Source organism: Mya arenaria, chromosome 6, assembly GCF_026914265.1.
Source record: "Mya arenaria isolate MELC-2E11 chromosome 6, ASM2691426v1".
NCBI classification, from domain to species: Eukaryota; Metazoa; Mollusca; class Bivalvia; order Myida; family Myidae; genus Mya; species Mya arenaria.
This window is the reverse complement of record NC_069127.1, coordinates 59,069,925-59,082,202: the sequence shown is the minus strand read 5'-3', so window position 1 is coordinate 59,082,202 and position 12,278 is coordinate 59,069,925. Positions and strand designations below refer to the sequence as shown.

At 35.1% G+C, this 12,278-nt stretch overlaps 1 protein-coding gene across 2 annotated transcripts in view; it reads left to right on the top strand.

The window, feature by feature from the left end:
* LOC128238783 (uncharacterized) overlaps positions 1-12,078 on the top strand; it is a 21,050-nt gene extending 8,972 nt beyond the window's left edge. Inside the window, exons 1-4 of one of the 2 annotated variants that reach the window (XM_052955025.1) lie at positions 342-473; positions 2,108-2,331; positions 6,067-6,163; positions 6,634-12,078. In XM_052955025.1, coding sequence (XP_052810985.1) covers positions 2,133-2,331; positions 6,067-6,163; positions 6,634-7,678 — 1,341 coding nt within the window. In that variant the 5' untranslated portion in view covers positions 342-473; positions 2,108-2,132 and the 3' untranslated portion in view covers positions 7,679-12,078. Of the gene's footprint in view, positions 1-341; positions 474-2,107; positions 2,332-6,066; positions 6,164-6,633 lie in introns of those variants that run through there. The other variant, XM_052955023.1, reaches the window with a different exon arrangement.
* The last annotated feature ends 200 nt before the right edge of the window (positions 12,079-12,278 follow it).

Here is a 12,278-nt window from a genome sequence, read left to right as displayed (position 1 = left end):
GCTCATTTTTTGTAAAATTTCTAACGGAAATATGAAAATCTGCGATTTGATCTTTTGTCAGCAGTCTTATATCACTGGGTTGCAGTTATTTACGCAAAAATGGCTCATTCCAATACAAACAAATTATATAAAAATAGTTGTCAAAACGGTAAATCTTTGAGAATGCATCTTTAATGGGCATCTCAAGTTATGTTACATTGTTTATAGATGTCATGAATTCATTTTCAGTATAATCTTCATCACAGTTGTGACACCTTAAATGTGACACATTTGAATCTTAAAGTTTAAACAACGGAAATATGTTATTACGGATTACAAAACTGAAGCCGGTCTGTTAGATGGCTTAATCAGGAAGTTTAGAATAAACAATGTAAACTCGTGCAATACGTTATTCTTTCTATCTATCAATCATAGAAGTTAATTATAGTTAAGAATGGATATATTGAATACAATTCTAGCGTTGGAAATATAAAGTGTGTTTTATAATATTCATGAAAATATATTTATAAGTCATTCAGTTAGTATGTATATAGAGAAGGTTGTACTCGTATCAGAATAAGGTAATATTATCATCCTGTTTTATATAAAGTGTTGCACGTCCGTTTTAATAGGCATTATAAGTATTTTAACTATTCATTAAACCATTAAACAAAGGTTATAAACTGAATACAATAATTATCATCATTATTATATGGAGAATATCTTAAGTATTACTACAAGTATACCGTAAAGTATCAAGTAGACCTTAAGCTGCCAATTGACTCTGCTCCCCACAGGGACAATTATGATTTTTCCAAAGCTTAAGCAAAACGCCACAAAATGAGATATGTTTACGCGCTAAGGGAGGGGGCATAAGTGAGTAACGGAAACTTAAACTACGTTACCCTAAGTAGTTATGTTTAAGTTGTATATGTAACATGTCTTTCATTACAATGATAGTTTATGAGATAAACAGTTTGTAAATCATCGTTCTTAAGTTCTGTAATGGTTTTTTAATACTTCAAATCACACTAATTGGTGTAAATTACGTTACTGTTAAAATGTAACATAAAAAGGAACCTTTTTACAAGCAATAATATGTTACGCAGAGTGCTTATACAAATATAGTCATGTCATTTTGCTTGATGAAAGAGATATGATATATTTTAATTATGCATTAAACGATGCCATCAATAAATCCCTTAACTTTCTTAAGATTCTGTAGATTAAGCGTGTGTAATCTACGTTACTATATTGCATAGTCATATATTGAACAATAACTATTCATGCTTTTAAATTATTAATACTTTTTACAGAATAAATTAGTGCAGTTATACACACTTTATATTTTGTTGTTGTTTTTTTTCTAATTTGAACCAGTGATAAAACCTACGTTACCATGATTTCGTTACTAAGACAAAAGTGTTGAAAGTTAAAATGTTAGATCAAATAGAATTGCAAGCAATTAATGTTTAAACACAATAATTTAAAAAACAAACATATGTATTTGTTCAACAGAAATTGTAAATACAAGAGTTGCATTTAATATATCTTCAATACATCGTGAAAATTCACTTAAAGTAGCGTGTACCGAAAAACATTAGATAAATTGTAATATTATCATACTGGTAAGTTAATGTAAATAAACTCCTACAAATGTAATAGAAATTGCATAAACACGTCATAACAATGCTAAAATCAGATCTAAAAATAGATTTTCAATCATTAATTTGGTTTTTAAGCCGCCTTTAAAGCTGCACCCTCGCAGATTTACCGTTGTGATAACTTTTTTTTAATTTTGTCTAGTATGAGCCAATTTGGGGGGAAATATCTGCAAAATAGTGATTTTAGGCTGCTGACAAAAGACCAGATTGCAGATTTTTATATCTCCGTTCAAAAATGTATGTCTTATTGCTAAAGCGTTACTAACGATTTAAGAAAAATGCATAAAACATCCATTTTTGACCTTAAATATGAAAATATGCGAGCAATTTTTTCAGTAGTCTTATATCATTGTTTTCCATGATTTTTCGCAAAAATTGGCTTGTTCCAAGACAAAATATAAAAGAGTTGTCAATACGTTCAATCTGTGAGAGTGCAGCTTTAAAAAATCGGTTTATCATTTCAGATTCATTCAGCTCATATTATCGATCATGGCTACAACAGCTTCAACTCTCCGAACAACCAAAATCGAAACCACAAGGGCGTCAACTACAACAACAACAGAAAATGCAACGACGACCTCGACTGAAACTCCAACGACGACAACAATTTCGCCTACAACAGAAGCCACAACACCTCCAACCACGAGCGTCCAAACCACTGGTACCACTGTCACTTCGACAACCCCTGGTGAACATCTTTTATTTTATTTTTCCACACTTTTAAAAAAGCACTCTTACTCCCAAATAAGTTTTTTTCACAAATAATACCATTGTTTTAATTTACCGAATAGGATGAACCAATGTTGAAAACAATGGTTCTTGTGAAGGATACCGTGTTGAATTTGAAAGAAATGTGCAGAAAACACAGTATTTCTACCTCATGACAAGATAGTTGATCACTGTAAATCTTTTAGCATTCACCAGTCATTTAATATGTGTGCGTATTTAGATATTAATAAATACACGGTTACAATCTTGTTATCAGCAAATAATAGTTGCCATAAATGCATTATTTAGTAAGTAGTTAAAGGTTTATCACTCAAGAGTTATGTTTTTTATAAATGTGTATGTATGGATATTAAATACGAGTGTCACTTAAAGGTTTTTAAACCGCAACCTCAGTGGTAAGCTGCTAGCGCTCTCATTTATTCACTTAAGCGTTCTGAGTTTGATACCCGGGCTTGGCTCATTTGGTCTTAGTTGCTGATGATCGAACCGGACAAGTGGGATTCCTCGGGTACCACGGGTACCCTTTGAAACTTTATTCAAAACGTATGCAAGTCCTGCATGCACTACAGGCTACATAAGCTACATAAGCGGATAAAATAAATAAACATGAAATGTACAAAGGAAAACGGCTAACGATAACTTACTTAATGCTATGAAAAGAAAGAAACACGTTTAGTTCATGCACCGCTGAATTGTAACCACGCCCCCCGCCCAGGTCCGGGGTTATACCGGGGTTATCGGGGGAAATGGGTCGTGTTTTTACCTTCCAGATGACCCCGCAGTGCCGAGTGAATGTGGTGGTTACAATAGCGGTGAATGGGCCGAGGCTTTGTGTCGGGAATTATCCGTTCTAAAAATTTAGCGGAGCTTGTCCGCGTTTGGCCAACCTTTCCGGGAATTTTAACGAGTTCTTGCGAGATATCTAAAAATAATGGCGTCTCATCCTGATTTTCTCCCAATTTGAAAGAAATCAGTTTCAAATTACAGGATGTCCCCGGGTTTCGGTGGCAGTGCGGGGATTTTACCAGGGATTGGCTGGATCGAAAGTCAAAGTCCCTGCTATTCCCCGGACCCGGTGGGGGTATTATTGACCGGTGCATTAGTACTAAACATTTAGTAGCATTATTATTGAAAGATTCGGCTACCTTAACATGTTGAACTTTTTAAGTCAGATGTTTTTTGGAATGCATAATTTTAATACTAATGAAAATAAATCTTCAAATACCTCAGCTATTGTTCATTTGTAACAGTTTATATGCTTAAATAACAGCAATCCCAAAACGAAAAAAAGCTTAGCACAAGACATAGAACAGGTTTAGAACTGCACCATTAGTGTCATGTGCACTATAACTTGAGTAGAAAAACGAAAAAAGGTTAAGATAAATGTTTCAGAATTATTTTGAAAATATACTAGACAGATTCCACGATGGTTAAGTATAAAACAATTTAGTAGCATTATTGTTCCTGACAACATTATCCCATACTCTCGCGTAACATCGTGCATACGAGAGTGATACATATAATGTTGTTTCAACCTGTTTCACATTTTATGTAAAATATACTACAGTCGAACCTCGTTGGCTCGAACTCGCTTGGCTCAAATTCCTCGTTGGCTCGATCTGGATTTAAAAGACCGATTATTTATAGTTTTTTTTCTTTTAAAACTGAATGTAAGCAATTCCGCGTTGCTCGAATTTTTCGAGGCTCGTAGTATTTTCGCTGCTCCCTGGGAGATCGAGCCAACGAGTTTCGACTGTACAAAAATTGAACTAAATTCAGCCCAAATTAGGTCGACATTTAACAACTTATAAACCCATTATATTGTTTCTTTAAAAAAACAGTAAAGCTATAATGCACCAGTCAATTATAACCACGCCCCCCAGGTCCGGGGGTATACCGGGGATAGCCGGGGAAATTGGCCGTGTTTTTACCTCTCAGGTGGCCCCGCAGTGCCGGGTGAATGCGGTGGTTTTGTCTCCCCGCCAAATATAGCGGGGAACAGGCCTTACCTAGAGTCCCTTGGGTGCGGGGGCATTTGACGGGGATTTCACGAGCAGTTCGTTCCCGCAGGGCGGAGATTTTGCCAGGGCTTTGCTTGATCGAAAGTCAAAGCTCCCGCTTTTTCTCCGGACCTGAAGGGCCGTGGTTACGATTGACTGGTGCATAAAAATATTCAAATAATTATCTAATATTGATGTGAACATGTATGCCCCGTTCCTCAAAGTTGTATCTGTAACTTTAATTGGTATTTGTGTTACATTAGTCTTTAATTCTATCAGCGAGCAAAGCCCTTCTAAATGGAACTTGTATTGTATAACTACATATTACACCTGGCGTCATTATCACAAACACTCACAACTCATATCCCAGTCTCAATCAGAACTTATTTTACCACATACAAACATTCTAGTATGTATTTACTCATTTTTTTTAAAAATAATACGTATTAGTCATAGAATATGTTTATAACATTTCAAAGATTTCAAGAAAGAGATTTATTCTAGAGCAGAAAATATACTTGAGTAATTATTTAAAAATAAACAATGAGTTGTTTTACCAACGTATTCCATGAAAGAATGTGATTTTAAAAATAGTTCAATCATAAAGAGGGTTAAATGCCAGAATCATTCTGAACTCCTCGGTCATTTTCCGTCGAAAACAACATCGGATCTATATGAACATTTTACAATGTCAGAAATCTTAACATTTAACTACGGTGCAGGAAGATCGCATAGTAATTTCAATTTAGTAAATGGTACATTTTTAAAAAAAAAAGTATTAATTAATTGAAGTGTTTTAACGTGTATTTTGTACAACAAAGTTTGAATTGATTCCCAAGAGTAAAGTTCATTACTTTTAACTGCCTTATTGAAATTACTACGCGATCTACTTACAGTGTAGTTCAATGTAAAGACTTCTGACATTGTAAACCGTCCATTTGTATCCAAGGTTGTTTTCTATGCGAAATGGCCTGTGAGCTCCGTTCAAGTCTGCCATAATGTACCATAACCTTCTATAGTTCAATATCACTTGGTACGTTCTGGTATTTACCTCACGATAGAAGGTTTTGAATAACTTTTTTATGTTATGTGGTAAAATGAGTTAAGATTGAAATTTAGATATGCCGGTGATATAAGACTGCTAATAAAAGATAAGATCGCTGTTTTTAACATCTACGTTCCAAAATTGATGTTTTGTGGATAAAAGTGTTACAAACGCTTTAAGAAATTAAAATTTTCGACAGTTTTCCTGTTCTATTGTCAGTTATGAAAGCATTGATGTCAAAATCAGCTGACTCTGAGACAAATAAAAAAAACATTAAAATTTTGTCAAATCGGTCAAACTGTAAGAGTGCAGCTATAAGGCGTAATTAACTGGGCATTTAATATTTCTGAATTCCCGTTAGTTATATTTCTAAAAGAACATGCTGTTATCTGCATTTTCGTATTAGCATCCGTCAGGAATTCTTGCAATCAAAATATTGAAGAAAGCTCAGGATCGTTATAACTCGATTATTAATTTTGTTTGTGTTTCATTATATTGTTTTTGTCGTCGTGTTGGTATTGTTGTTGGTGGTGATGGGGTGTTGGCTTGCCCTTAATGTCGTCAACTGCAATCTTGGGACGATCTACATCTCTAAGTGTCACTCTTTGGTTTATAGAAAATACATATATAGTTACGTGACGTTTTTCAGGGACCAGTGTTCATTTTGGTGTTATAGCTGGTGCAGTTGTTGGAGCTGTAATTGTTGTTGCTGTCATCGCTATAGCTGTAGTTTTCATCCTCCGAAGGTATTTATACATGTAGTAAGGATATTTTTAGAAACTACTACTAGGATTCGATTAGAAATACAAGAGACTACACATGGTGAGCTTAAGTGTATTAGCATATAAGTGAGCGATGATGATGATGATGATGATGATGATGATGATGATGATGATGATGATGATGATGATGATGATGATATGATGATGATGATGATGATGATGATGATGATGATGATGATGATGGTAGTGGTGGTGGTGGTGGTGGTGGTGGTGGTGGTGGTGGTGGTGGTGATGATGATGATGATGATGATGATGATGATGATGATGATGATGATGATGATGATGATGATGGTAATGGTAGTGGTGGTGGTGATGGTGGAGGTGGTGGTGGTGGTGGAGGTGGTGGTGAGAGTGATGATGATGATGATGATGATGATGATGATGATGATGATGATGATGATGATGATGATGATGATGATGATTTGTTTCTTCAGGCGACTGAAAAGGAAAAGGAGCTCCAAAGAGGCTAGATTCATACCCGGCAGAGAACAGCTTGAACAAATGGATGTAGAACGCATAAACAGAGCATTTGAGGCTGACCTACATTACGGAAATGTGAATGGTGATGGAAATATAAATCAGAATACCGACCCAGCTATAGGGGCTGATGGTTACTTGAAAAAGAACCATGGCTATGTAATGGAACAATCAAAAGCCAAACATAAGAATAAGAAGATTGCTAAAGATAGATCATCTGTTCCGCCCCAATCGGCCCCATCTCCGCCGATCGAAGCGTCTAAAACTGGAAAGTTGGGGAAGAGTTCAAGTAACGTTAGTGATAAGAATCAGGATTCCGGTTACATAGATGGTAGAATCGTTGGTGGTGAAGTTGACAAAGAGGCGTATGTTAACCTAGATGGACAAACGAAAGGTGGACCAGTCTTAGGAGTACCACCTAAATCTAGTGCAAATGCTAAAGATAATCAATTCGGTTCAAACAGTAAATCTAAAGAAAATAAAGCGAAGAACAGTAAAGTTCCAAAACGCGAAAATCTGGACAATGCTGAGTCTGAAGATAAAACGGCGGGTGTTCATAAGAATGGATCATCCGTTCCGCCTAGCTTGGCGCCGTCTCCGTCGAATGCAGACGACAACAATAGCAAGTTGGGGCAGAGTTTAGAAAAGGTTAGTGAAAAGAAGCAGGGTTCCGGTTACGTAGATGGTAGAATACTGGCGCCGTATGTGAATCTGAATGGACAAGAAAAAGGTGGAGCAGTGTTTGGAGTTTCACCTAAACCACCTCAAAAGTTTAAGAAAGCCAATAATTCAAATTCTAACAGTAAATCTCAAGAAAATAAAGCAAAGGAGAGTAGCGTCGAACAAAGCAATGAGGACAAAGCCGGATCTGAAGATCAAAGTGTTTATGAAAATACAGGTTCCAGTTACGCAAATGTTAACAAGACACCGTATTATAACGAAGGAATCATTGCGTCGTCACCAGACCATGTTGAAGAAGCATTTTATGAGGATGAATCCTAAAAGGCAGATCAAGCAGTGCACTGAAAAATAATAATAAACCATTCGGCAATTTTCGGCACTATTCGTAGTTTTCCGTGATATGCCGACCAGTTCCGAAGTGGTAGTGGTGATTTCTCGAGTCTCATAGGTGGCAGTATGTTTTGATATAATTACGTACATAATTATAAGGTATGAAATACTGTTTCAAACCCTGCCCTATTAACAAGTTTTTGGGATAAAACATATACCTTTCGCAAAGACAGTGTTTAAGAAATCTCTTTGATAGCAATCTTTAAATGTCAAAACAAAAAGGTTTGTTTTATCATTTCGCACACCTGCACACACAAAACCTTTAAACGAAACCTCAATATTATGGAATCATCTAAAATTATGGTAATTATGGGTCGGATACCTTAAAACTATTAAAACAGTTGATATTTATGATACAAAGCGTGCCTTACACAACAAAAAGTATTCCTAGAATCACAATTATATACATGTAAATAATCTAAAACTGAATTATTATTGGCTGCGTATTTTAATTATTATGAGATCTTCGTTTTTGAAGGAGAACCGCCTCCTTTTGTTACTTTTTCCTTAACAAGATGATGCTCTATGTAGATTATATGTAAGTATCAATGTAAGTTTCCTCTTTGAGAACACAATTAAAGTTTTAAAAACTTTGGTAAGCTTGTGCATTGTAGTTTTTACTGATACATTTGGATATATTTTATAATAAGGCATTCAACTCGTATGTTTTTCAAGGATATTGAAGGACCTAACATCACGTAAATACAAGATCCATTCCACTATCTCAATCTTTTCCACTATCTCAATCCATTCTACTATCTCAATCCATTCCACTATCTCGATCCATTCAGTTCTGCTATCTCAATCCATTCCACTATTTCAATCCATTCCACTTGCTCAATCCATTCCATTCCACTAGCTCAATCCATTCCACAAGCTCAACTCATTCCATTCCACTAGCTCAATCCATTCCAATAGCTCATTCCATTCCACTAGCTAAATATATTCCACTAGCTCACTCCATTCCACTAGCTCAATCCATTCCACTAGCTCAATTCATTCCACTAGCTCAATCCATTCCACTAGCTCAATCCATTCCATTCCACTATCTCAATCCATTCAATTCCATTCCATTCCACTATCTCAATCCATTCCACTATCTCATTCCATTCCACTAGCTCCATCCATTCCATTAGCTCAATCCATTCCACTAGCTCAATCCATTCCACTATCGCAATCAATTCCACTATCTCATTCCATTCCACTAGCTCCATCCATTCCACTAGCTCAATCCATTCCACTATCTCAATCCATTCCACTAGCTCAATCCATTCCACTAGCTTAATCTATTCCACTGGCTCAATCCATTCCACTATCTCCAGCTCAACTCACTTTTACAAATTACAGGATTACATGAGTCAAAATGTTTAACTTTTTTTGAAAGCACATTCTTGATTAACATTCCTTTTCTTTCTATGAAAGATTGCCCAAATATTTGTATCAACATTTCCTTTGAGTGAATACGCTTAAAAAAGAGTAAAACATAAACTTTTTAATCATGATATGCGGTTATGCGGTAAAATGAGGTATTTCTGAGGTATTGGAGGCCGGTTGTCTTCATTAATATTATAAAGGTATTACGTAAAAAACGTCAGGTTTATATGGAAGGGGTTAAAACAGTGGTGTATACCTTTTATAGCGTGTTGGTATTCGGAACTCCTCGGCCATTTTTCATCGAAAACTACCTCGGATGCATTTGGACAGTTGCCAATATCTGAAATATTTTCAGTTTTACTTTCCAAGGTTGGTTTCTAGGGAAAATGACCCATGTGTTCCGAATGAGTGTTGGATAATTGGTATATGGATACCTTATGATATAATCCTGAATCTTGAACCTTACAAAAACATTGTTCACAATCTCTAACTGATACTACCACCTATGATCAGAGACGTGCCTTTCGTACAGTATAGAAACTTATATTGATCTCAATTATAATTTGAACATATTAAGACAATCGCTGACATGAACTTTAAACTTATCAAAAAGGCGGCCATAGACTTCATTTGCAGTGGCCTTAAAGCTATGCTCTCACAGATTGGCAGTTTTGGCAACTTCTTTTATATATGTGTGTTCAACTGAGCCAATTTTTATCTTATTGTCTGGAAATCAGTGATACAACACTGTTGACAATAGACCAGGTCGCAGATTTTATCACATTTTTGTGCAAAATGTTATATGGCTAAAAGTGTTACTAACGCTTAAAGAAAAATGATTTTTTCGGAAGTTTTCCAAGCAGTTGATATTATTTTCTATTGTGAGTCATGTAATATGACCGAATTTAATGTTTTGATACCAACGTCAGCTGATTCTGAGACAAGACCAAAACCAAGTCAAAACTATCAATCTGTGATAATGCAGCTTTGAATATGTAAATTAAAAGTTAACATTAAAGAAATGAGATAAACAATATATTGATGACAGGGTTTGAGGATAATTATTTGTTTCCTTGTATGATAGCTGTGAATTTCACGGAACGACATTTTCCTTTTGATGCTCATTAGATGAAAATTACTGCAATCTTACACTGAAAGAAACAGTTTTTTCTTTATTTTGTGTGACTAAAAAGGATCTTAAATGAGTGTGCATTTTTTTAAGAAAAGCGCGCCAAATTTCGGGGGTGTCTTTCCGCTGGTATTGTGTCCCAGCTCTGTGCCCGCTGGTGTTTGATATTGACTTTAGAACGGGCTCAAATTGCAAAACTGTGAACAATATCAAATTGATATTGTCAATGTTTGTAACAGTGAAATATCGTTTTTATTTCGCCGATTGATTTTTATCAACCGACTTAATGTTATGTAAAATAATGTAATTATGTAAAGATGTATGCTCAATATATAAGGCGTAAAAATAACTGTTTGTTTCCACTGATCCGAACGACCCTATGTTTTCCTCCCGGCAATACACTTCTTTTTGTCATAATGTGAATTCTTTTCATCATTTCCTAAAACAAAATGTGCCATGTTTTGAGTAAACACGTTAAATTTTGACTATTTTATACAATAAAACCTCGTTGGCTCAAACTCGCTTGGCTCGAATTCCACGATGGCTAGATTTGGATTTAAAGGACCGAATTCTTAATACTGAATGTAAGTAATTACGCTTGGCTCGAATTTTCCGAGGCTCGAAGTATTTTCGCCGGGACCTTGGGAGTTCGATCCAACGAGTTCCGACTGTATCTACATTTTTCTACAGAAGTTATATACTGAGACATAGGACGGTTTGGTAAAGAATCCCAGCTCTCAAAAAATGATAAAAATGATATGCTTATATAGCTACCTACCTACCATTTTTTGAAGATGTTAGTTAGCAGATCAAATAACTGTTTTATTGGCCTTACCTGTGCAGAAACAAGGAAAGTTAAAAATGGAGATTAATTGTTGTTAAGCAGATAATTATTAATTAATGAAAAAGTTTTATTACAGCTGTAATGTGTAAAGAGGCTCGCTCACATAGTTGGTTTGGTGGCATTTGAGTTATTCGTTTGAAAAAAATTTGGGGGAAATTCTGGATTCAAATAAATCAAAACAGTTTATAAGCAGACGGAAAAAAATGTCATGTTTTCCAAAAAACACGACTCTAGTGTTTTTAAAAATATATATATATTGATGACGAAATGTTCACACAAAACTTAAATATTCAGTGCTTGGGCTAAACGAACATGTGAGGCGAGTCTTTGATATGACTAACCAGTCGGAACTCCTCGGCCATTTTTACCGAAAACAACCATGCCGTATGCCGGTACATCAGTAGAAGCAGTAAAATTTTGAATTATATTATTAATTGAATGTAGTGTTTTTATCTATATTTTTTTAGATCTTAGTTTAAATTGATTGCCGTTGAAGTGTTTTGTTGCAAAAATAATTAAGATTCACCAGAGTTAAGTCATTAAATTTAACTATTTAATTGAAATAACTTCGTGATCAACTTGTAGTGCACTTAAAATGTACCGATTTCTGACTTTGTAAACCGTCCATATACATCCGAGGTTGTTTTCGATAAAAATGGCCGAGGTGATCCGAATCTGATGACTAACAAATTATAAAGGGAAACAACTGTGTTTAATAAACTGTATCCTTCATTCGAGTTATTTAGCCTTGTATCGTAATTTTATAAGCAGAAAAGGATCGATATTGAACGCAAAAGAAAACAACTTGTCATATTTACAAAAAAACACACACAGCTGTAGTCATTTTCGTTAAATTATTGATAACGAACATTTCACACCAAATTAAGATATTTAGTGACATGATATGTGTGACTGATTCTTTAAAATGATCACTAGTCTTTTATTTTCCGAAGGGAAATAACTGTGTTTAATAAAAATGTATTACACATTATGAGTTATTCAGCTTTGAAATTTAAGCGGAAACGGATCGATATTCAATGCGTTGGAAACCCCCTTATAAAGTTAACACTATTTAGACTAGTTATGATGCCATAAACAAAATAACAAATCTGTCTCATACGTGGGTGTATTGATAACACATGGTAAACACATATTTAATGTAACGCCACCTCCCCCGCCCAAAC